The sequence below is a fragment of the Bos grunniens genome, chromosome 5, assembly GCF_055505025.1.
Source record: "Bos grunniens cultivar Pamir isolate PY7600 chromosome 5, Bosgru_T2T1.0, whole genome shotgun sequence".
Taxonomy (NCBI): Eukaryota; Metazoa; Chordata; class Mammalia; order Artiodactyla; family Bovidae; genus Bos; species Bos grunniens.
This window is the reverse complement of record NC_141169.1, coordinates 65,799,627-65,826,924: the sequence shown is the minus strand read 5'-3', so window position 1 is coordinate 65,826,924 and position 27,298 is coordinate 65,799,627. Positions and strand designations below refer to the sequence as shown.

Below are 27,298 nucleotides of genomic sequence, written 5' to 3'. Positions count from 1 at the left end.
TAATATTATATTGGTTTCTGCCATACATCAACATGAATCAGTCATAGGTATACATATGTCCCCTCCCTCTTGAACTTCCCTCCCACCCCTCTAGGTTGTAAGACAGCACCAGGTTGAGCTCTCTGCATCACACAGCTAATTCCCACTGGCTATCTATTTTGCATATGGTAATATATATGTTTCCATGCTACTCTCTCAACTCCTCCCACCCTCCCCTTCCCCCTCTGTGTCCACAAGTGTGTTCTCTACGTCTGCGTCTCTATTGCTGCCCAGTAAATAGGTTTATCAGTACCGTTTTCCTAGATTCCATATATATGCATTAATATACCATATTTGTTCTTCTCTTTTTGATTTGCTTCACTCTGTATGACAGGCTCTAGGTTCATCCACCTCACTAGAACTGACTCAAATTCGTTCCTTTCTATGGCTGAGTAATATTCCATTGTGCATATGTACCACAACTTCTTTATGTGTTCATTAGATAAGCGCTGAATGAAGTCTGCCAGATGGTGATATCACTCTTCCCAATTGCTATTATTTCCATAATTAAAATAAATACCTAGCTATTAAAATTTCTAAAAATTAGAACCAAACAAAATTATTGTAAGCCACTAAAATCATATGAGCCATCCATCTAACATACTCTGGTCAACTCTGGACTGCACAGCAAAAGTTCCCATTAGAAGGCAGAGAAACCTTCCTTAGCTACCCACTCTAATTCTGGCAGCTGAATATTGCAGTACAGAAGACTTCCAGGAAACATACGGGAGAGCTGTCAACTCTTTAGTAATGTACATTATTTGTAAAAGTATAAGGCTTTTTGAGTTTTAACTTTTCAAAGTCATGAAATGACACTGAAAAGACCTACACAAAAGAAGCCCCAGAAATGGAGAGAACAATGATGAAGCTTAAAATATAAATCTTTCATTAACTGAACAAAGCTACTTAGTTTTAACAGGAATCAAAACTTTGACAGAGTCAGAATGGATCACAGGAAGGACTTTCGTTAGATCAGGCGGCAATTCAGATCTTTTATTTTTTTATATAAAAATTCTGAAACTTAGAATAAGACATGAAGAAATGATTTTTAGGGATAAAATATTAATGCACTATTAATGTTAAGAAAAGAATACACAACTGTCTACTGGATACCAACATACAACTTATCTAAAGAACAAGGTTTATCAAATGTATATTCCAGTGGGTATAGGAAAGATTTTCCAGAATCCCACAAAAATGGAAAAAGCAACATATTTAACTCTGTTTGTTGCTCCAGGGGAAACTCCAACTGAAGCAGTCTTTTGAGCAATCTGCTTCCACTTTCCTGAGAATGAGAACCTGTTCCCTTAAGGCCATACTCATCTCACCGTTTTTCTAATTCTCTTTTTGGAGACATTCCAGAAAAACACTGCTTCTATTTTATAAATGCTCCAGGGTTGAGGCTAGTCAAACGGAACTGAAAAAACCCTATTTATCAGAAGAGTCCCAGGAACAGCATGCAACCCTTCCCATACAAAGAAAACAGGGATGCCTGGCTTCAAAGATCCATCCTTCAGCCTTGAAGAGAAGCAGCAGAAGCAAACACTTTTAATTGCAACATGTTCTTCTTGACTATGAAAAACTCCAGAAGCTGTGCACAATGTTTAGGGAAAATGTGAGAGGAGTTATGTAATCCAGCAAACAGGGCCAAGTTCTAGAAAAGTGCACAGCGTTTCTGGGTGCACAACAGTCCCATTGTGGGTTATTATCAGAGGCCTGGCTGGGTCTCTTATACCTTCTTCAAAACTTCCCCTGTGGAGGAGGAGGGAAGGGGGAAGAGTAAACACTAATAAGGTAACCCTTGAGTTTGTGAACCTGATAAAACATCCTGAACATCTCTTAAAACCAGAAACACTTTGTAAGTCTCGGATGTTTTTGGCCAAATCAGCCAGACAGTCTCTTCCAGTGTGTGAGGATACCCAAACCCATGATGTTTCCTGAGATGTAAAAAGAGCCTCTAGGGTCAGCTGATTGCATTTTATCCAAAGTTTTTTTTTAAAATCCATGTGAATATCGGGTTGGCCAAAAAGTTCATTCAGGCTTTCTGTAAGATGGTATGGAAAACCTGAATGAACGTTTTGGTGAACCCAATAGAACCCACCATTAACATAGAGAGGCAGCAGATGTAGGAAGTCAGGTAAAATAACACTTTGAAACAATCCATTTAATTGGAATATTTTGATTTTTATGAAATCTTTGGATATCAAAATGCTCTCAAAGGCAAATTGTGCTGCAGAGTCTAACTGAAGGAAAATTCTCCATACACTGCAGATTGGCAAAGCCTCAGAAAATGAAACATTCAGTTACTCTACTAACTGCTTATTTTTAAATTGTCTCTTGATATGAACTGACGAATATATATACTTTTCTCATTCAGGCAAACCATTTACCTCTTTCTCCATTTGTAATCCTTCTGCTCTAATATTTCTTTCAAATACTTCTCTCTTTTCCATCTGGGGGTTGGATTTTCTGTACACAAGAATGTAGTCAATTCGACATTTTCCGTCTCTGAAGTAAAGGCCATTTAATTTGTTTTTTTCTGGTACTGTCTGCACACAAAGAGAAAGGGACCAGTTTAAGACACTCAACCCTGAGCCTTGACTGAGTAATGTTAAAGAATAACTCAAACTAAATGAATGTTCCTTGTGTTTTATCAAAATTACACTTTTATTAATGAAAAATGTAAACAACAGAACACAAAATAAAAATCGGAAAAAGCATTCAGTCTAATGAACAAAACTTAAAGATACCCAATGATATCAAAAGTTGCCAAGGATGTGGAGCAACTGACATTCTACAGGTGAGAGTGAAAACTGATATACTAACACTGGAAAACACACTAACATCATCATGTAAAACTGAACTTGGCATCAGTTCAGTTCAGTCGCTCAGTCGTGTCCGACTCTTTGCGACCCCATTAATCGCAGCACGCCAGGCCTCCCTGTCCATCACCAACTCCTGGAGTTCACTGAGACTCACGTCCATCGAGTCAGTGATGCCATCCAGCCATCTCATCCTCTGGCGTCCACTTCTCCTCCTGCCCCCAATCCCTCCCAGCATCAGAGTCTTTTCCAGTGAGTCAACTCTTTGCATGAGGTGGCCAAAGTACTGGAGTTTCAGCTTTAGCATCATTCCCTCCAAAGAAATCCCAGGGCTGATCTCCTTTAGAATGGACTGGTTGGATCTCCTTGCAGTCCAAAGGACTCTCACGGGTCTTCTCCAACACCATAGTTCAAAACCATCAATTCTTTTGCACTCAGCTTTCTTCACAGTCCAACTCTCATATCCATACATGACCACTGGAAAAACCATAGCCTTGACTAGATGGACCTTTGTTGGCAAAGTAACGTCTCTGCTTTTGAATATGCTATCTAGATTGGTCATAACTTTCCTTCCAAGGAGTAACTTCCAGATGTTCAAGCTGGTTTTAGAAAAGGCAGAGGAACCAGAGATCAAATTGCCAACATCCTCTGGATCATTGAAAAAGCAAGAGAGTTCCAGAAAAACATCTATTTCTGCTTTATTGACTATGCCAAAGCCTTTGACTGTATGGATCACAATCAACTGTGGAAAATTCTGAAAGAGATGGGAATACCAGACCACCTGACCTGCCTCTTGAGAAATTTGTATGAGGTCAGGAGGCAACACTTAGAACTGGACATGGAACAACAGACTGGTTCCAAATAGGAAAAGGAATACGTCAAGGCTGTATATTGTCACCCTGCTTATTTAACTTCTATGCAGAGTACATCATGAGAAACACTGGACTGGAAGAAGCACAAGCTGGAATCAACATTTCCAGGAGAAGTATCAATAACTTCAGATATGCAGATGACACCACCCTTATGGCAGAAAGTGAAGAGGAACTAAAAAGCCTCTTGATGAAAGAGGAGAGTGAAAAAGTTGGCTTAAAGCTCAACATTCAGAAAACTAAAATCATGGCATCTGGTCCTATCACTTCATGGGAAATAGATGGGTAAACAGTGGAAACAGTGTCAGACTTTATTTTTTTGGGCTCCAAAATCACTGCAGATGGTGATTGCAGCCATGAAATTAAAAGACGCTTACTCCTTGGAAGGAACATTGGCATACATAACCCTAATAAATTCCTGACAAACCATTAAATGTGTATATGAATGTTCACAGCAGCATTATTCATAAGAGAAAAAATTTTAAATGGGAATCAATACATATCAATGAATAGGCGAACATAAATAAATTGTATAGTCATATAGAATATTATACAGCAGGGAAAAAGAACGAATGATACATCTTATAGTAAGCAAAATCTTAAAAACAACATTGACAGAAGAAAAGCAAGTCACAGAAGACTTTATACAGCATGATATCATTTTTTACAAAGCACAAAACAAAATCAACGTAAAATAAGTTGTTAAGGCTACATATGCTGCTGCTAAGTTGCTTCAGTCGTATCCGACTCTGTGCGACCCCACCAGGCTCCCCCGTCTCTGGGATTCTCTAGGCAAGAACACTGGAGTGGGTTGCCATTTCCTTCTCCAATGCATGAAAGTGAAAAGTGAAAGTGAAGTCGCTCAGTCGTGTCTGACTCGTAGCGACCCCATGAACTGCCTACCAGGCTCCTCCATCCATGGGATTTTCCAGGCAAGAGTACTAGAGTGGTTGCAATTGCCTTCTCTGGAAGGCTACATATGTATGCATGGTAAAATGATTTTTAGAGCAAGGTAATAAAAAATGCAAAAATTCAGGAAGACAGTCCATCTGGTAGGGGAGAAGGATGAGACTACATGTAGTTTGATGGTTTTAGAAATACTTTTTAGTCAGTGTCTCTCAACCATTTTTGCCCACCATAGCAAATATTTTTCTTTGTGATATTTGTGTATATAGTTATAAACAGCACAAGGATTAAACCTGCTTGTAACTTATAGTCAGAGCAGGGTCTTCATATCCATGGTTTCTCCACATTATGGTTGTAACCACATACTATATAGTACTATAATATCTATTACTGAAAAACATCCACAGATAGATGCACCCACATAACTCAAACCCACATTATTCAAGGGTCAACTGTAAGTGTAAACACAAAAAAATTTGAGATCACAGTATATATCAGTTTCTACATAGCAGTATGAAGAAAAACAATATGCCAGACCTCCAAGGCTATTGCTAGAGTCCATATTCTTGCAGCAGTGCCATGCATGCCACCTCATTCAAAAGGAAAATCTCAGCTGGGAGAGATGGAAATAACATGTCTCATACCTGGGCAGGTATTTATAACTGATGATCAATCATCACTATTTCTGGCTTCTGCTCAGAAGCCCACCCAAATAAACACTTTCTTAGCAATCATCTGCCAGGCAAGGGAACTATTCAGTAGATTTAGCACATTACCATCTATCTGCAGAACCAGCCGAGGCTTCAAGAGAAGGTTTAGCAAAGCCCTAATCTTCCTGAGACTGTTCAATCACCTCTAAATTAAGGGGATTAGACTAGCTGCTTTGTGAGGTGCCTTTCAAGGTCCTTACTTTGTGTCATATTATGGTATCCAAAGTCTCTGTGTGAATTAATGCTGACTGAGTTTTTTTCTTAAAACACACACACACAGATAAGTAGTGTATGGTGTTTATAGAAAGAGGTCTGGGAAGTTTGATAGAAGTAAACAATTTTTCCTGCTCAAAAGTGTTATCCTTTCACTGGCTAACAGCTTCTGGAATAACAACAGCATTAAGAATACACAATAAATTAATGACTCTGATCCGTGTTCCTATTACCTAAACCTAGTGCATATACAAGTGTCAGTCGCTTAGTCACGTCTAACTCTTTGTGACCCCGTGGACTGTAGCCTACCAGGCTCCTCTGTCCTTGGAATTCTCCAGGCAAGAATATTGGAGTGGGTAGCCATTCCCTTCTCTAGGGGATCTTTCTGACCCAGGGATAGAATCCGGGTCCCCTGCATTGCAGGCAGATTCTTTACCTACCATCTGAGCTTCAGAATCACTGCAGATGGTGACTGCAGCCATGAAATTAAAAGACGCTTGCTCCTTGAAAGAAAAGCTATGACCAACCTAGACAGCATGTTAAAAAGCAGACACATTACTTTGCCAACAAAGGTCCATCTAGTCAAAGCTATGGATTTTCCAGTAGTCATGTATGGATCTGAGAGTTGGACTATAAAGAAAGCTGAGTGCTGAAGAATTGATGCTTTTGAACTGTGGTGTTGGAGAAGACTCTTGAGAGTCCCTTGGACTGCAAGGAGATCCAACCAGTCCATCCTAAAGGAAATCAGTCCTGAATATTCATTTGAAGGACTGATGCTGAAGCTGAAACTTCAATGCTTTGGCTACCTGATGGGAAGAGCTGACTCATCTGAAAAGATCCTGATGCTGGGAAAGATTGAAGGCAGGAGGAGAAGCAAATGACAGAGGATGAGATGCTTGGATGACATCACTGACTCAATGGACATGAGTTTGAGTTAACTGTGGGAGTTGGTGATGGACAGGGAGGCCTGGTGTGCTGCAGTCCATGGGATTACAAAGAGTTGGACACAACTGGGCGACTGAACTGAACTGAGCCACTGCTGCTGCTGCTGCTAAGTCACTTTAGTCGTGTCTGACTCTGTGTGACCCCATAGACGGCAGCCCACCAGGCTCCCCCGTCCCTGAGATTCTCCAGGCAAGAATACTGGAGTGGGTTGCCATTTCCTTCTCCAATGCGTGAAACTGAAAAGTGAAAGTCAAATCGCTCAGTCGTGTCTGACTCTTAGCGACCCCATGGACTGCAGCCTACCAGGCTCCTCCGTCCATGGGATTTTCCAGGCAAGAGTACTGGAGAGGGGTGCCATTGCCTTTTCCGGAACTGAGCCACTAGGAAAACCCATATACAAAGTGCATATACAAAGAAGATATTAAACTCCACTGAGACACAGCTGAGCAATAGCGAATGCTTTTAACAAAATACTTTTTTTCCCCAAAAAATAACACATGAACAGATGGTCTGTTTATAATTGCAATGAGTTTCTGTAATCTTAGTTTCCAGATTACAGAGGCGAATGGGAACTCAAAGAGGCTGCAGACAACACAGTCTACCGAGAGCTGGTCCACTTTACATCATTGTTCCACATGATGGGAGATTTCAACAGGGAATCCATTCTTGTAAAGCTAACTTTTGACTATTTAGCAATACCTAAAATGTAAATCATTTTAAAATGATGAGTGTTTTTAAAAATCTTCTTTGTATAAGCTAAATGCCTTTAGCTATAAGAGAAGTGCATGACCCACTGAAAGTCTGTTTTGAGCTAAGTAGATTTCAGATTCCTGAAATGTGCTAGACCCCCAGAGGTTTTCAAAAGCGTATAAGACTTCACCCCTTCTTTTCCCCCAGGAGCCCCCAGTTCAATGAGATGACTTTAAACAATCCACTGGAATATACTTCTCCAGTTCTGGCCTGGATCAAGAATTTTGTTTTTATGAAATGGCATACTCTTACCTCTCCCCCGGCTTCCAACCTGCTAGCATCATCTGAAGTACTGGTAAGATTTCCAGGGTGAAGGAGAGAGTCGTCATCTTTGCAAGGACTGTTGACAGCTTCTAATTCATCAAAAAGAATATTGACATCCTTGGCCACTAGAACCAAAGTAAATACATTACAAGTCAAGTCAAGAATCTGGGATCTTAAAAGCAATACTAAAAGTAAAGACATCTCCCTCTGGCTTCATAGTTTTTCATTGTTTCAATGACACCTTGAATGACAGATATATTATTTCCTAAGAAAAATGGACGTCAAATGTAAAATGTGGTTAACCAAATAGTGTCTCCATCAGGCCAAGGTGAAAGACAATGTGAAGTAAAGTGAAGGATCTCCACAATATAAATATAATTTGTCTTCATGATAACAGGAAGTGTTGTTTTGTTTAGCTTTCCTTCATATAGTTGTTTAGCATGGGTTCTTTAAAACTTCAAAGAACTCATTTTGCATATTTTTTAAAATTTTTAATTGGAGGATAATGGCTTTACAAGGTTGTGCTGGTTCCTGATGTACAACAATGTCAATCTGCTGTAAGTATACATATGTTCCCTTCCTCTTAAGCCTCCTTCCCACACCGCTCCCCCTCAATCCCGGTCATCACAGAGCACCAAGCTGAGTTCCCTCTGCTGTACAGCAGCTTTCCACGAGCTATCTGTTTTATACATGGTAGTGTATATATGGGCTTCAGTGCTACTGTCTCAATTTGTTCCACCCTCTCCTTTCCCCACTGTGTCCGCAAGTCGATTCTCTACGTCTGCATCTCTATCGCTGCCCTGCAAACAGGTTCATCAGTATCATTTTTTCTAGCTCACATACATATGTGTTAATATACAATATTCATTTTTCTCTTTCTGACTTACTTCACTCTGTATAATAGGCTCTAGGTTCATCCACCTGACTACAACTGACTCAAATTTGTTCTTGTTTGTTCAAATTTGTTTCTGTGGCTCAGTAAGACACAACTGAGCAACTGAACTGAACTGAACTGAAGGCTCAGTAATATTCCATTGTATATATGTACAGCAACTTAAGATCTCATTTTATATTGGAGAATACAAAAAACAAAAATGTTTTGTTTTCATTTAAATGCTTCCATGTCTTATCTACTACAAATAGGGTTGCTATGAACATTGGGTGCGAGTATCTTCAAATTACAGTTTTTGTCTTTCCCGGATAGATGCCCAGGAGTGGGATCACTGGATCATATGACAACTTTTAGTTTTTTTAAGGAACCTCCATTCTGTTCTTCATAGTGGCTGCACTTACTTACATTCTCACCAACAGAGGAGGAGGGTTCCTGTTACTCCACACCCTCTCCAGCATTTATTGTTTGTAGATTTTTTGATGATGGACATTTGCACCAGTGTGAGGTGATACTGCATTGTAGTTCTGATTTGCATTCTCTAGTAATTAGCAATGTTGAGCATCTTTTCATGTTCCTGTTGGCCATCTGTATGTCTTCTTTAGAGTAATGTCTATTTAGGTCTTCTACCCATTTTTTGATTGAGTTTTGTTTTGTTTTTGTTTTGATATTGACCTGTATAAATCTGTTCATATATTTTGGAAATTAAGCTTTTGCCAGTCACATTATTTTCAAATATTTTCTTTTGAGTTCATAAGTTGTCTTCCAATTTTGCTTATGGTTTTCTTTGCTGTGCAAAAGTTTTTAAATTTAATTAAGTTCATTTGCTTATTTTTGTTTTTGAGGTCCCTTCTATACTGACTTAAATTTTAGAACAACATTGAAGTTCACTTTTTCTTTGATGCTTTAAAAATAACTAAGGATTTTTAACCTATCAGAAGCTGCTGACTAGAATAATTCATAGAAGACTGAGTTCTATTTACACAAGCATATGAAAGAGTATCCATTCTTTCATCCAAAAAAATTTTAGAGGTGTGCACACTGTGTCAGGCAGAGATGTGTGGTGACTGAATCTTGGTGAATAAAAGTGATGAGTCTTCCTGCTCTTTTGGTAATAACAAAAAAAATAAAGAAATGTGAAGTGTGGTGAGTGATATGAAGAACAAGAGTGTAATGGGGTGACCAGGATCCAAGTGTGTGATTTTGGGCAATTCGTTTAACTGCAAGTTTTTTATCTGTAAAATAAAATTGACACAGGAATAAAATGAACATTTACTGCTTACTGTAGCAGGCTGAATTATGGCCCCCAAAGGTGACCAATCCCTGGAATGAATGACTGTATAAAGTTATATGGGAAAAGGGACTTCATAGATGCAATTAAGTCAAGGATCTTAAATCATTAAGATTAAATTAATATTAAATTAAAAATCCTGGGAGATTATCCAGGATTATATGGATAGGACCATGTAATTACAAGAGAGACAGGAAGGTCAGAATCAGATAAAGACACGGGAAGATAGGATGCTGCTGAGTTTGACAATAGAGGACAAGGTCACAAGTCAAGGAATGCCGGGGTGGCCCTAGAAGATAGAAAAGGCAAGAAAGCAGATTCTCCCCCAGAACCTCTAGAAGGAACACAGTCTTGCTGACACCTTGAAGATGTCTGACCTTCAGAACTGTAAGATAAGAAATCTGTGCTGTTTCAAGTTACTAAGTTTGTGGTAATTTGTTACAGCAGCAAAAAAAAAAAAAAAAAAAGGAACTAATACACTTATTGAGGCTACAAATGAAAAACATCAAGGTCTTTTCATACAACCAAGGCTTAAGAGCATCTACACTGGACCAGGTGCTCAAGTAGAAGCACTGACATTTTTGAGGAAGCACAGTATGTTGTGGGAGGTGTTAAGGTCAAAGACCACTTCCCTGACCACCCTATGTAAAGAAGCTGCGCTTCACCCAGGTACCCTCCATCTCTTCTCTCTGCTCATTTCCTTCCCAGCATGTATCACAGTCTGAATTATTTATTCATTTGTTTTCTTAAATGTTGGATGTCTACCCTATTAGAACTTAAGTTCCAAAAGAACAGGGAGCCTGTCTGTGTTGACTAGTATACAGAGATCCAGGCAAGGAATAAGCCCTCAACTCATTTTTTTTGAATAACAGCCAGTGTAGGAGATGAAACATAAGTGAGCCAAGTTTAATCCCTGGGTTGGGAAAATCCCCTGGAGGAGGGCACAGCAACCCACTCCAGTATTCTTGTCTAGAGAATCCCAGGGACAGAGGAGCCTGCCAGGCTACAGTCTATGGGGTAGCAAAGAGTTGCACATGACTGAAGCGACTTTGCATGCACCCACACAGAATGACCTCAAAGCGGTCACTGTCTTATGATGTGTGAGAGTACTTTTCTTCACCGTTCTATGACTCTGGGACCATGCATATATGTTTCTCCTAATGCAACTGTTACAAGCTAGGAGCTCCATCATTTCAAGTAGATATTGATTAAATTTTCAAGGAGATAATGATGACTTTCTACTGGTTATATCTGAATAGGATCAAAATATTCTTTTAACACGGGAAGACCTGATTACTATTTCAAACTCCACCCCTTAGCTGTGTGAATTTGTGCTCCCATTTCCTCACTGGTGAGACAGGTACAGAAACCTTCTCTAAGGGTGACTAAGAAGATTATGTGAGATATATTTGCATATGTCAGCAGGGTGGCTGACATATGGCAAATCCATGAGAAATGTTGGGTTTGTCAGTTTTAGACTCTGGGACCTTAAGTCAGCACTTTAGCGTTACCAATACAAAAAGGCAGAGGACGCATTTACAAGCTGGAGTGGTTGTTCAGAGGGATGGACTGGGATGAGATGTGAGAGAGAGAGGGAAGCTAAAGACGACAGACACTGAGATTCTTGTCATGGTGACTGACCCTCATTGGGGAGAAACTCGAATATTCATTCATTCATCCTATGCTTTTGCCAAGATAGAAAATTACCAGATTATCTTCCACCAGTATCACCTTCTGGTGTTGGCACAATCTGTTCAAGAAAGCTTTTGACATCTATGATTCTCAACTGGCCCCAAACTGTCACCCTGAAGGCATCTTGTATGGTCTAGGAGGAATTTGTTCTCACAGGGTGGTGCCAGTCGTATCTAGTGGGAAGAATCCAGGGATGTTGCTAAACATCTTACAATGCACAGAACAGCCCTTATAGTGAGTTCTCCAGCCCAGATGTTAATGTGCTGAGGTTGAGAGGTTCTGCTTTGCATTAAAGGTCCAACTATTTTATTCCAGAGGGACCAGTTAATTTGGGGAAAGGGAGAGAAGCCCTTTGCTTTCCTACTGCTGCCCATCAGAATTACTGTCTGGAAGCTATTAATATTATGGGACTGGTGTTACCTGAGTGCTCAAGGGAAATCAGTACGTCTCTGAGTTTTAGAGAATGAGTGATACGAAGGCACCATTATCACCTGCCAGTACTTCAAGAGCTTCAGCCAAGATAAGAAACGCTGAAGTGTTAGAAAACGCTCAGCTAAACACGTGATCAGTAAGACTGCAGAACATGTAAACACTCCACAGAAGACAGAAGAAACATATGTCCTTCATCAGTATTTCACCATTGTCACTGATAGAGCCGCTTTAACTACAATGTAAGTTCTAGGAACAAAGTACAATCTCCTTTGATAGGAACTTTCATTCTTTTAAAGAAAACAACCTCCAACTGTGAAAGTGAAAGTTGCTTAATCGTGTCCAACTCTCTGCGACCCCCTGGACTGTAGCCTGCCAGGCTCCTCTGTCCATGGAATTCCCCAGGCCAGAATACTGGAGTGAGTAGGTGTTCCCTTCTCCAGGGGATCCTCCCAACCTAGGGATCAAACCCAGGTCTCCCACATTGCAGGTGGATTCTTTACCATCTGAGTCATCAGAGAAGCCATGTAAACACTCCACAGAAGACAGAAGAAACGTGACCTTCATCAGTAGTTCACCACTGATAGATGGTCACTGATAGATCCGCTTTAACTGCAACACAATTTTGAGGAACTAAGTACAATGCCCTTTAATGGAAACTTTCATTTTTTTTTTTAAAGAAAATATCCTCCAACTGTGAAGTTAACCAATTTTTAGAAATCTACTCATTCAATAAGTATTTATCGAAACCTACGCTGACCAGAAACCGGGGTTCAAGTACTGGACACAACAGGCAGGACCCCTGCCCTCCAAGAGCTCCTGGTCCAGCCGAGGTAGAAGCAGGACCTCTTCCTCCTTTGGGACAGACGTGACAAAGCTCCTCTTCATCCAAACAAGGTCACTTGTTAATACATCCCATCGCCTCCCTCATACATTGTTTCTCAAATTAAGAAATGTTTGATAATTATCTGCCTGGTTGAACTCTGTGATTAGGCTCATTAAATAAGAAAGAGAGCCAAATGTTCTGAGGAGTCAATTAAGAATGATGAGAGAGGGAGGAAGGGAGGGAATGAGAGGGAGAAGGAGGGAGAGAAGGATGAAGGGAGGGGGAGGGAGAAAAGAGAGAGAGGGAATGCAAAAATTCTATTCTAATTAAATATGGACCTGCATTGCATACAGACTCAGGAAGAGCCCTGTGAACACAACTGGGCAGGTAACATGGGTTCTGGCATATGGATACCACATATTTGGGAAAGCAGGAAGATACCCAAATGACTCTCTAGCAAGAAGCAGCCACTTACCCTAAAGAGACCCAGGAACTAACAGCAGGGACTCACATTGAACAACTAAACAAGGGCCAAGAAACTGAAATTGCCTGGGAGACCAAAAATCAGCTACTGACTCTGAGTCAAGCAGAGGAGAGAGGCAACAGGGAGAAAGATTTCTGAGGGTTGGCTTGTTCTACTCTCCCAGAACGGAAGCAGATCAGAGAAGGCAAAGGACCAGGAAGCACGGAGATCCTGACCTCCCTCATGTGATGGGAGGGCAAATTTGCCACAGTGGTACTAAATCTACTATCAAATATTTGCAATTATTTCAAATATTCTTTCAGTGAAAATAATTTTGTATATTAGCTCAACTCTCTTGGGAAAAGAGACTGCAAACATATGGCAAGGGCTAAAACAAAGAAATGAATTGCTTATCTTCTGCCACTTGTTCACTGAACCAACACTGAGCTTAGGTGCTGAAGGTATAAACATGACCAAGACATAAGTAGAAAGCCTCATACTTCCAGACAAGAGGATGAACTTGAGGAATCAATGCTATAAAGGCAATTGGAAAAACACAGCAAATGTTTATTTTAGACTGTGTTAGAAACAATCTAAAAGAGAGTAAGAAATAAATACCAAAAAAATCAAAGAGTTCAACTCACAGCTCTTTCAAAAAAATAAATAAATAAAACCTCACTTCGGCATTATAGTTCTTTAATCTTGGCACTTTCTGAGGCAGAGAAAATACAGTGAAATTATAGGTCACTGAAGAAGACATGAAAGGGCTGTGTGCAATATAATCTGAGTTTCTATATTTGTTCTGCAGAGTGTCAGTTCATTATACTATTGATATTTTTATCCTGAGTTCCAAATGATTACATCTGATACTCAGAGTTCTGAAGGTATTATATACTGACCTCATAGCCTCATTAGAAAATTTAAAAAAGGACACCTCCAGGAATAATTTAGAATAATAAAAAAAAATTGTTCATGTCTCAGTTTGAACGCTGACCTGGCTGTTTTATAACCAGCTCATCTATACATCTAGAGTCCCTTTCAGATGAAGGCCCAAGATGGCTCCAAACTTGACACAAGGGCTAGCAAATAGGAGGTGCTCAATGCCCATTTTAAAATAAATAAAAGCTAGCTTAAGATTATATCAATTGCTTTTTTCCCCCCTTATTCTAACTACCTCAGTGCCATTACCTGCAAGAATGTGTTTTTCTCTTGAATTCAGAGGTCAAATAGGAAGGAAGTGGGAAGGGACTACAGTTTATTCAGAGCTGACTGTGTATGAAGAATTGTGAGGTCTGTTTTCTCCTTCAATCTTCAGAACACCTTGCAGGACAGGTTAATACGAGAAAGAAGCCAGGTTCAAAGATGCTAAGTATGCTCACACAGCTCATAAGTGACAGAGATGAGTTCCAACCCAGTTCTGACTCCCAAATGCAGGCTATTTCCAGCCAGCTCCTTGTTTTTGTGGAAGGCATTCTACTCTTCTTAAATCCTGTTTGGTTTTCAAGAACAGGAAGTCATTTCACCAGCAAACAATTATCTTGTCACAATTTTAACACTGATCTGAATCAAGCTAGACTTCACAGCTGTACCCTGACAAATCTGACGCTTTTAAAAATTTAACGAATAGATCAAATTAAATGCTTTTAAAAATCCAGGAACACACACAGCAGCACACACAGCTTTGAGCCACTGGAATTTTAAAAACCAAACACTGCTTTGCATTTATATGGCACTAGTAAGCCTAGGACCCTCTAGATGTTCATTACTCTTCAAATGATTTTGATAACAGCCCTAAGGCAGAGGCTACCTGGTAAACCAAGAAGAAGAGGGTCTAATTTAGAATATTTAAAATAGATAATTGGAAAAGACATAAATCCTTCCTTAGCTGGCTTTATTCCTTTCTAATAGGCCAGTGGTTTTCAAAGTGTGTTCCCTGGAATCCCAGGATTCTTTGGAAGAACTTCAGGGGCCATGGAAGGGGCAAAAAGGAAACTGAGTGGGGAAGTCCTACACCTTTTACCCCCCACCAACTCCAAATAGCTCAGTTATCTGTCCTAAACACTGATGATATACGTAAAAATATATTAGGGACAAAATGGCACCCCACTCCAGTACTCTTGCCTGGAAAATCCCATGGACAGAGGATCCTGGTAGGCTGCAGTCCATGGGGTCGCTGAGGGTCGGACACGACTGAGCGACTTCACTTTCACTTTCATGCATTGGAGAAGGAAATGGCAACCCACTCCAGTGTTCTTGCCCGCAGAATCCCAGGGACGGGGGAGCCTGGTGGGCTGCTGTCTATGGGGTCGCACAGAGTCGGACACGACTGAAGTGACTTAGCAGCAGCAGCAGCAGGGACAAAATAATAGATTCTGCAGCTTTAAAAAGTTTGGATACCTCCACCAGTGTATGGGCAACAATTAAACGGGTATGTTAACACCTCCCCAAACAAAAACTGGGATAAGAAAGCTGGAGTCCTAACAGTTATAGATCTGAGAGCTGGCATTTTTTTTTTTCTGCCTGAAAAATTTACTTGAAATACTTTAAGATTCACAATGTCTTAAAAAAAAAAAAAACAACAAGAACACAAGTCATGAGATTTTTTTTTAATGTGTGGTTATTAAATTTTTTTCCATTGGCATTTCCTGGCTTTGTAAAGATACCGTTTTTAAAACAGAGCATACACGACAGCATGGGGTACCCACAGCACACTCTGTAATGGGGCCAAGATCATTAAGCTGCTCCCAAGACAGCATGTTTCTTACGAAGAGCTCTTCACGCAGCTACTCCATTCTAAAGAATAGACAGACACTTTGGTCATTCTATAATAAGGAGTCTAATGATGGCACCTCTTTCAACCCTGCAAATGCTATTTAGAGAAGAACTGTGTACCTAATCCAAGCTTTGCTCAATAGCCATGGTTCCCTTTTCACAACTAGAAACAAGGTCAGTGTTGTTCTGCATTAAAAATCCTAAAGTCTACTGACCATAACTGCCCCTTCTCTGGAAAGAACATGAGCTTTGGATTTAGACAAGCCTGAGTTCAAACACTAGTCCTCCCACTTACTATTCGACTGGATTCTGTAACTTGTTCAAGCTTTAATTTAAGTGGGAATAATACAATGTACCAGAGAGGACTGTTGCAAGGAATGAAGACAAGGTGGCCACCAGTAAGTCCATAGTGCTTACTGTGTGCCAAGCACTAAGGGCTTTGCATAGATCGTCTATAACTACCTCCCTTTCACTGATATGGAAATTAGGGCAAAAAGAGTTTAGGACTAAACAAAATAATACAGGTAGTTGCCTTACTTGATGTCTAATGGCTATCAGTTCCTTCCTCTCCCTCATCTTCCCCTTTGCAACAGCATGGCCATATGAATTAAAAATACAATGGTAAATCAGGGTTCAAGAAAGTGGATTGAGAATGACTCACTGGATGTCACTGAGAAATGACTCAGTCTCCTCACCCACAGAGCAAGAGCATCACCAATAAGAACAGCTTTATGACTGCACAGGGACACTGCAGGCATAACGGTCTTCCCTGGTAGCTCAGCTGTAAAGAATCTGCCTGCGATGCAGGAAACCTAGGTTCCATTCCTGGGCTGGGAAGATCCACTGGAGAAGGGATAGGCTACCCACTCCAGTCTTCTTGGGCTTCCCTGGTGGCTCAGCTGGTAAAGAATCCTCCGACAATGTGGAAGATCTGGGTTCAGTCCCTGGGTTGGGAAGATCCCCTGGAGAAGGGAAAGGCTACCCACTCCAGTATTCTGGCCTGGAGAATTCCATGGGCTGTATAGTCCATGGGGTTGCAAAGAGTCCGACATGACTAAGTGACTTCCACTTCACTTCACAGCATAACAATCACCCAATAATCCTTAAAGCCTCCCAGTTCTCCTTCCAAACACTTTGCTATTTGCTCTCTTTCCCTCCCAAGTAGATTAGAATCTAATGGATTATATCACAATCAAGTCTGCCGGGTATGAATGCCACTTAAGAGTCCCCAGAGTCTGTATAGTGTTGGTCTTCTATATCCATGGGTTTCCCATCTGAGAATTCAAAGAACCCGTCTGCAATGGACAGCTTCATTTCAGTCACTGCTGGCATTCCCATGCCTCACCCTCAGATATCCAGAACCGCACAAAGGTCCCAGAGGTTTTATAAACGGCAGAACATCTACTGGGATGACTCAGGTCTCCATGCCATACTGGCTACTGCTGAGCTGCCCCCTTTGCGAGTCTACAGTGGAATTCAGTCACTAAGGCGTTAACAAAATTGACTGAGCAAGGGGGCAGCAGAAGATGAGATAGATAACATCATCGACTCAGTGGACATGAGTCTGAGCCAACTCCAGGAGAGAGAGGAAAGGACAGACGAGCCTGGGGTGCTGCGGTCCATGGGGCTGCAAAGAGTTGGACATGACTTAGCAACTGAACAGCAACACCCACACTCCACACTCTGCTCAAGGTACCAGGTATATGACAAAGAAACAGGACAATGAGACTCCTGCTTTCCCAGACCCTCCGAATTCCCTGATCACTGAAGGATCTGTTCCTCCTCAGGCTGGAGAATCTCAGTCATGCGCACACACACACACACAGTGTTCTAGCCCAATCTTGAAGATCATACAAATCATACAAAAATGTCCACAAAATCCTAAGAAACAGTGAAATATTTCCATTATCCTGTTAATCCCAATTAATATGTTTGTAGTAGACAATGAGTTTTACTGATGTTCAAATCCTATATTTTCTTTTACATTTTTTATATGTCAGTCTCTCAAAGATTTCTATAAATAATCATCTAAGGCACAGTCCCTTGAATAACCACACTATGTGATTTTAGACTCAGAAATTTCAATGACCTGGTTAGACATCTGAATTGTATTTGGAATCTCTAGTTAGAGACTGAAGGTAGATAAATGGCCGAAATCTTTCTCACCAGAAATGCCCCAGACTGTGTGGGTAGCTTCCCAAACCTACTTAGCATAAAACTTTGCTTTTTAAACAAGAAAATAAACAGATTAAATTCTCAAACATTGGAAGATTCTTAAACCTATAAAAATTGTGTTAAAATGAAATAATATTTCCTTTTTCTTACTTTTAAATTTAAATATTAAACTCACAAACTTATACTCTTCTGTTCACAGAGGGATCACCATTCTAAACTATAAAACAGTTAACACCATAAAGAAGTGAATTTTTACTAAGATGTGCTAACAAAAAATACTATAAAAATTGTTTTATGAACACTTAGTTCACTTTGACAGAAGCTCATTCAGCCCTAAAAAAGTTCAAGTTCATTGCCTGCACTTGCACAGATGCCAACATTCATCATTTATTAGAAAATAATCCTTTCAGCAACGTGTAATCTATCATCTTTCAATCAAACGAAGTAATTACATAATTTTATAACTTTCCGTGAAAAGTTAATTTCTCTCCAATGTCTACTAATTTGATTTTTATTCTCCTGGGGAAATTTTTTCTCTTTTATTCAGCAACCGAGTATGAAGGGATTCCCCCCTCCAGAACAAATACTTGGTCCTTTTAAGTTTTCATTAAAAGTATTTCTCTTGGAAGTAGTCTTATTTTCAATTCCAGGTTCCTTCCCACCTCGGTGTTTACTGAACACATTTCTGAAAGAATTAAAGGAAGGTGGAGACCCTCCTTTCTAAGTTGGTCTCCACTATTTATCTTATTGACATTGGCACTGACCTTCTTCCATCCTAAACTGTCGTATTTATGAAGTGGATATATTAATTATCTCGTAAGATGGGGGAGGTAATTTAATGACAAAAGAAGATAAATAGAATTAAAATGCTTAAAACTGTTCATAAGAAAATAGAGAAATAGAAATATAATTTAGAAATCTATATTTCATTGCAGAAAAATGCAATGTCACAAAACTCAAAGTAGCAAAAAATGCAGATCTGAACCCTTCAAATCCAATATTAAATAACACTATTTGATATTGAAAGAGGAGCATAATTACCAAGAATTAGAGCTCTGTTAGTGAAACACAAATGTTAATAAGTTAGTTTGTGATACCACATCCCCCACCCTCAATGCTAAACCTGTAACATGAGCAAATGTATTGATTATGAGAAAGTTCTTGGTGAAAACTATGTAACACAAAATAGAGGAAGAAGAGTAAACACTGATTAATCAAAATGCTTAGAAAAGAGGAATTTACTTCTTGGTCACAGCACTGCATCAATGACTTCATATACCCATTTTGAAGAATAAAGTCCTGATTCTGGTTTACTGCATCAACACGCTTCCTACTACTGATACTTGAGTGAAGGAATATTATTCTGGTGTCTTAAAGATTTTTCTTTGATTATGATTAATCAAGGAATCTAAAAAAGTATAAGGCCCAGTAATTTACTAAATAGTATAGCATACTAGAAGGCAATGGCACCCCACCCCAGTACTCTTGCCTAGAAAATCCCATGGATGGAGGAGCCTGGTGGGTTGCTGTCCATGGGGTCGTGAAGAGTTGGACACGACTGAGCAACTTCACTTTCACTTTTCACTTTCATGCATTGGAGAAGGAAATGGCAACCCACTCCAGTGTTCTTGCCCGCAGAATCCCAGGGATGGGGGAGCCTGGTGGGCTGCTGTCTATGGGGTCGCACAGAGTCAGGGACATGACTGGAGCGACTTAGCAGCAGCAGCAGTGGCAGCATAGCATACTAAGATTTTATAACCCCTCTATGGTTTCCCACCAGGCATCATCAACAACCCCAGTACTATGTGGCTCAGTTTCACAAATCGAACTGGCATTTTACTAACCATCTCTCTGGTCTCAAAATTATTTTACACAGTATCTCCTTTAAGACATCATTTTATTTTAAAGCTTGGCATCCAAGGTTTCTAGTTTTATTACCCCTCCCAAGTATTATAATAGTTTCTCCTTTCATGGTGAATTTAAAATTGGAGTGAAACTTACTTTCTTGTATTGCATTAAGAATCTCTGAAAAGTCCACATCACTCCTTGGCCCGTCAGGTAGTATTTGCATATCCAGCTGGTAGCTTTGCAAATCCACACCTCCTTCTAGAGAAACGAAAGATATTCTTGGAGTTTGCACTGGTTATCAGACAGCCCAGCATCAGGGTCCCAAGGAGAAGTAATGTCAAAATCTAAATGAACAGCCAACAGCCAGCTGGTTTGCCAATGGATCCTCCCACTTGGACAAATGACTTTTTAAAAATGAGCAACATTATCAGCCATTTGCCTCTTATGGGACCAAAAAAGTTTAATTGTATTTCCAAGGCAAAAATAAGGCAATTACTTTATTAAAATACCACCTACTTCATAGAATTTATGGATGATTTCATGGGTGGGGAATATAGCATGCTGACCTCCACCCAAGGACACTTTAAATTATTCTCAGCTTCTAACATGGTTAAAACAGAACATTACACACTAACACTTTGTGAGACCATTTTCCTTAAAATGATAGTAATTTATCCAAAAGACAGGATTCAATATTCCTGATATCACAGATAAAAGGTATCAATTTTTTCACAGTTGGACTTCCCCTGCTATTATCATTTCCTTTTCAATTATACCAGAATATTATAATTTGTTCTGTGAAGTAGTTAAGGCTCTTGAACTTGGTTTTCCAGATGTATTTTTGGTGTGTTCTAAAGAAAGAAATTTTTTTATGTTGCTCTGCACACCCATAGATCCCTGAAGGAAGTCAAAGAAACTAAGATATCAAAAAGTAGCTTTATTGTTAACAATAAACCTCTAAATGCTTCTTAAAATAAACGGTAAGAATTGGATGAGTCTGGAAGGGCTAAACATCAGTGCTAAAATAAACAGAGAGCCTGATAAATAGAATGGGGCACACTCTAGCTTCCAAAATTTTTGTATGAAATTCTTTCATAAGCCCAGTAATTATTCTCAGCTTTGAATTAAAACTTTAATTATATCCCTAAAACTCAAGAAGAATAAGACATAGTTACTATCTTATAACAACATTCATTCTGGGAGGGAAATGGACACAAGTAATTATAACGGGCTTCCCTGGTGGCTCAGATGGTAAAGAAAAGGCCTGGAATGCAGGAGACCCAGGTTCAGTGCCTGGGTTGGGAAGATCCCTGGAGAAGGAAATGGCAACCCACTCCAGTATTTGTGCCTGAAGAATTCCATAGACAGAGGGGCCTGATGGGCTACAGTCCACGGGGTTGCAAAGAGTCAGACATGACTGAGCAGCTAACTATAATAGAAAGGTGAGTTTTAGGAGGGCAGGGACTTTTGTCTGCATGCTATAATCCATCACTTAGAACAGTGTCTATTACAACTAATGTAGATGGAACGAATTAACAAGGTTATGCAGTACTTATGAAACAAAGGCAGCAGAGCTACACAACACATAAAGCTATTAAGCTCAGATTCTGCAGGCAGACAAACCAGCATTCACATTCTTCTTTAGGAAACCCCGAATCTCTCTAGATCTTAGTTTCCTCATTGATGAAACAGGGGTGATAGTAACAGTTGCATGGAACAGCAATGAAGACTAAATGAGCACTCAGTAAATGGAAGCCATTACTCTTTTCTTTTTAGAATTTTATTTATATGTTTATTTTTGGCCGTGCTGGGTCTTCAATGTTATATGGACTTTCCTGCATGGGCCATTACTCTTACCATCCATTATGTTTATTAAAGCAACTACAGGTTTATTAAACTATAGATTTATTAAAGCAACTACAGGTAGTTCTTTTAGGTTTCTACAGAAACTATCTAGCTATTGAGGAATGAGAAGGAATCCATAAGTCAATTATTTGGGACCAGCATGCATTTAAGTGATAATCCAGCAATGCAGACATAGCGGTGAATTTTTAAGTGCGTGCGAGCACTTGCCTCATTACAAAGTCTGAAGCTACCTGTGAGATTAAGCTTCTCAATAGAAAAAACAAAGATGTATTCCTGCTGGTCTAAAATTTGAATGCACTATATGCTTTCTTCCCTCTCATGGTCAGCTACCTTGAATAGGGAGGGAAAAGTTCTGATGCTTTTCAGCCTCTGCTTAGGCTAATCACTGTGCTCAGTAACGAGAGACCCAAAGACCTCACAGTGACACTGACAGAAAAAAAAAAAAAAAAGAATATTCAGTACTACTTTTCAGCCAGACTCTGTGCCACTTACTTTATTATCTCATTTAGTTTTCACTCTAACCTTGAAAAGGAGATGCAGTAAGAAATAATAATTTACCCAAAAATGTTACTAAGACACAATACCAACGCATGCTCTTAACTAGTCTTTAAAACTACTCATATCCAAGCAGTCATAAATACAGGCTGCTAGAAATGAGAACATTTAACACTTTTTACTGGATTCCAATAGTTCAGGATATACCAATATTCAGGACTTTGGACCAGGACCAAAGTCATTACATAACCTAAGAAGCAAATGACTTCTAAAAGTAAACTGATAAACAGAAGCCAGTTTATTTACCTGGTATCTGTCATAGAAGTTCATAAACTCATCATGTAGTAGTTGTGACTATTAAATAACTATAATTTTTCATAACTAAAATTCCATAATTTTGAATAAATTTTTGTTAGAGGACAGGTAGGAGCATCAGTTCAGTTCAGCTCAGTCGCTCAGTCGTGTCCAACTCTTTGCAACCCCATGAATCGCAGCACGCCAGGCCTCCCTGTCCATCACCAACTCCCAGAGTTCACTCAGACTCACGTCCATCAAGTCAGTGATGCCATCCAGCCATCACTTCCTCTGTCGTCCCCTTCTCCTGCCCCCAATCCCTCCCAGCATCAGAGTCTTTTCCAATGAGTCAACTCTTCGCATGAGGTGGCCAAAGTACTGGAGTTTCAGCTTCAGCATCATTCCCTCCAAAGAAATCCCAGGACTGATCTCCTTCAGAATGGACTGGTTGGATCTCCTTGCAGTCCAAGGGACTCTCAAGAGTCTTCTCCAATACCACGGTTCAAAAGCATCAATTCTTCGGCGCTCAGCCTTCTTCACAGTCCAACTCTCACATCCATACATGACCACTGGAAAAACCATAGCCTTGACTAGACGAACCTTTGTTGGCAAAGTAATATCTCTGCTTTTCAATATGCCATCCAGGTTGGTCATAACTTTCCTTCCAAGGAGTAAGCGTCTTTTAATTTCATGGCTGCAGTCACCATCTGCAGTGATTTTGGAGCCCAGAAAAATAAAGTCTGACACTGTTTCCACTCTTTCCCCATCTGTTTCCCATGAAGTGATGGGACCAGATGCCATGATCTTCGTTTTCTGAATGTTGAGCTTTAAGCCAACTTTTTCACTCTCCACTTTCACTTTCATCAAGAGGCTTTTTAGTTCCTCTTCACTTTCTTCCATAAGGGTGGTGTCATCTGCATATCTGAGGTTATTGATATTTCTCCCAGCAATCTTGATTCCAGCTTGTGTTTCTTCCAGTCCAGCGTTTCTCATGATGTACTCTGCATATAAGTTAAATAAGCAGGGTGACAATATACAGCCTTGACGTACTCCTTTTCCTATTTGGAACCAGTCTGTTGTTCCATGTCCAGTTCTAACTGTTGCTTCCTGACCTGAATACAGATTTCTCAAGAGGCAGGTCAGGTGGTCTGGTATTCCCATCCCTTTCAGAATTTCCCACAGTTGATTGTGATCCACACAGTCAAAGGCTTTGGCCTAGTCAATAAAGCAGAAATAGATGTTTTTCTGGAACTCTCTTGCTTTTTCCATGATCCAGCGGATGTTGGCAATTTGATCTCTGGTTCCTCTGCCTTTTCTAAAACCAGCTTGACCATCTGCAAGTTCACAGTTCACGTATTGCTGAAGCCTGGCTTGGAGAATTTTGAGCGTTACTTTACTAGCATGTGAGATGAGTGCAATTGTGCGGTAGTTTGAGCATTCTTTGGCATTGCCTTTCTTTGGTAGGAGCATAGGAAGTCACAAAAGAAGCAACATAAAAAGGCATTCGGATCAAAGTCTGTCTTTAAAGAATGTTAAAGACATGGAAAAGAAAAAAATGAAAAAAGTAGATACAAGCATACAGATAAATATATAGATGTCTCAAGTATACAAAAACCACACTTTTTTATCTGATTAGAAAAAGGAAGAAATATTCCATTGGGTACAAAAGCTCTCTGAGCTGTGAAATGATGGGTATTTTTTGTTTTATTCATTATCTTTCCAATGTTTTTCACAATAAGCAACATATTTTAGTTTTAAAGTTATTTAAAAATTCAGATTGTGGCAGTAGAGGATATTCAGCATTTAAAATTCAGAATTCAAGACAAACTATGGATGTTAAACCATTAAGGGACTAATTTAATAAGAGATTTTCTGAATTACTATAATTCTTAACCTGTGTAAGTCAAATAGATCTAAATTATAAGATGTAACACTCTCTTCATAGTAAACAGGATTGCATTTAGAATCCCTAAAATACAAGACCTTTTTATTCCTTTGCTCTCAAAGGAATACAAAGTACACTTTCATAAAATATAATACTGTGGAATTTCTGGCAGTAAGTCACTCACTAAAGTCTAAGATGATGAAATAGGGAATGCTGTAAAATAAGAACTTCTGTAACCTTTCCTAAATGGAGAGTGATCACTGTACAAGGATATCTTCAAATGAATCCTTCAAGGTGACAATCTTCATCTTCAGCACATACTGCCTAAGTGAAACAAACTGAATAACTTCAATATACAGGAAGCTGTGTGTCTACTTTGGACTTCTGATATTTAATTATTTATTGCTAGTCCTGTAGCACTGGTGGATTTCTAAAAGTTGAGAACTGGACTCCTTCCTATGGTCACAGATGTCTCTGAGTCAAAACACAAAACTGAAAAAACTAGGCAAGAGGGTGAAGGTGTCATGATTCCAAACTGAAGGGCCTCAGTAACTGACATGTAACTAAGTCAATCCCAAGAAAAGTAAACAAGTTACCTTCTAGAGGGAAGCTAAAAACATACCTGAAGTTGTGGAGAACCTACTAAACAATTTCTAGAAATCAAAAGTAGCTACAAAGTTCATGTGATCTCCAAATTTGCTTTTATCTTCTCTCACACTGAATTGACAGGAGTGATTATATTCAAATCTTAACTGTGATCTGTAGTATGAATGAAGTGGGAAGCAATTTCAATAAAAAGCAACCTTGATAACACATTTAATAAAACATCTTCAGCTGAGGAAACATCTTAAAAACTCATTTTAGATTTGTACCTAGCTTACGGGGAATTTAGCTAAATTCTTATACGCTAAAGGAACTCCCCCCTCAAAGCTTCCAATATGAGCTTCTCAATTAGCAAGTATGTTGATGCCTCTCCCATCCCATCCCTGTCTATATAAATTCCTTCCACTTTTAGGACCCATCCTAAATGTTCTATGTTTCAAGCCATTTCCTGATCCTAACAAGTAAATACCATTTCCTACTCACTAAACCCATGCAGTTATCTATATTTTATCTTTCTTACAGTACATATTTTCCATAAAAAATTAGGTAAAGTATGTAGCATTGTGTAGATACAGACAAATCTGAGTTCCTAGTTCTCCCTGTCTAGGTTTCCTCCTCATTTCCAGCGCCTCTGACTACGCTGTGACATGATGAAGGCTTGGCACCAAACTGCATCCTCCTTTTCATTTCCTGCAGACCTCAAGACAAGGCCTTGAACGTATTCGTTGCTCAGTTAATGCTCTTTTACTACAATTTCACGTGACTAGCAACAGCAGTAGATATAGACTAAGAACATGTCCCAGTTTTCCCCTCTTGTCCACAACTTTAACACCTCTTGATAGTCATCTATAGATGACTATGAAAGGCATATTGTAAATCATACATTTGCTCTTTTCAGTAAAATCTTTTAAAATTTTTGTCAAATAATAAGGAAAACCTTCAAATACCAAACGGCTTAGAATGAAAATCAACAATAGACAATTCTATCCCCTTTTCAATCCCAATCCCATTCCCCCAGTCCAATCCCATTTAAGAGTTTCTGTTTTTACTTCCTTTGGACCTCTCCATGGGTGTACTTGTTGTTTCTTGATCAATTTTATACAGTTGACTCTAGAACTGCACAAGTACGCTTATATGGCAATATTTTTTAAGAGTAAATACTATAATACTTAACAATGGTTAAATGGGATATAAGTTTGAATCCATAGATGTGGAGGAATCTCAGATTGGGAGGTACAGTTATAAATTAATTATACACAGATTAACCACCACCACAACCACATTATTTAAGGGTCAACTGTTCATTACATAGTTCTCTGCTATGATACAAGACAATATAACTTATATTACTGCTGCTACCCCTTGCCCCTCACCCACCTGTTTACCAGTTATTCTACTTTATCACCTTTGTTCAGTGGCTTTAAATCAATTACTTAAAATTCAACTTCTTTGTTCAATCAAATAGAGGTGATCTTATATTTGTAACAAACACAAGGTGATATAAAAAAGCATATTCTTCTGGAGGATTCTAACACTGGAAACTCTAGATTTACATGTGGGATATTCCACTGGTTCTAGAAAAACTTTCCATCTGTTTTTCTTCATTTATAGTGCTTACCAAACTCTATTTAGTGTACCATAAGCTAAAACACCTTCAAAACAGAAAATGCTTCATTCATGCTATTGTAAAAAGACACACAAATCCCACTCTTTGATTATTAGTGTTGCTTAACTATAAATCTAGTGATACTGCAAGATCATTCTTTTACAGAAGAAAGCTAGGCTTTGTGTTAGTAGGAATACACAGATTGATTCATCCACATTTGTCACTATAAAAGCTAAATATGTTTCCTCTAATGATTAACATGGAGTCATTTTAAGGACCCAATTCTGGACTAAATCATGAATGGAGAACATTTAGCTAACAGCAGGTGGATGTTTCTCAGGTCTAAAATGGAAATAATAATCCCATTGCTTCAGTTAGTAATGGCTGACCTTCAGCAAAATTACCTCTATGTTTCCCAGGATTGGCAAGACAGTGATCTCCTAAGTTATAAAGAATGCCTGTGCTAAGAGGGCCTAGAAACCAGAGCTGCAAAGCTCGAAATGGCAGGAATGATTTGTGCAGAAGTCTAGGCAGGGCTCCATGGGGGTCTTCCAATCTCCTAGAGGCTGAGGTCTGTTGCTATGACAACAGGGACTCTTGCAGAGAAAGGCAAGAGAGAAACTCAGGATTAGGAGGGGTTATAGAA

At 39.4% G+C, this 27,298-nt stretch overlaps 1 protein-coding gene across 50 annotated transcripts in view; it reads right to left on the bottom strand.

Annotated features, from left to right (window-relative positions):
- ANO4 (anoctamin 4) overlaps positions 1-27,298 on the bottom strand; it is a 438,203-nt gene that overhangs the window by 188,754 nt on the left and 222,151 nt on the right. For 36 of the 50 annotated variants that reach the window (XM_086400957.1, XM_086400905.1, XM_086400904.1 and 33 more), the window contains 3 exons: positions 20,057-20,161; positions 7,507-7,643; positions 2,430-2,588 (listed from right to left, as the gene is read on the bottom strand). In XM_086400957.1, coding sequence (XP_086257083.1) covers positions 2,430-2,563 — 134 coding nt within the window. In that variant the 5' untranslated portion in view covers positions 2,564-2,588; positions 7,507-7,643; positions 20,057-20,161. The remainder of the gene's footprint in view (positions 1-2,429; positions 2,589-7,506; positions 7,644-20,056; positions 20,162-27,298) is intronic. The other 14 variants (XM_086400907.1, XM_086400908.1, XM_086400951.1 and 11 more) reach the window with 2 other exon arrangements.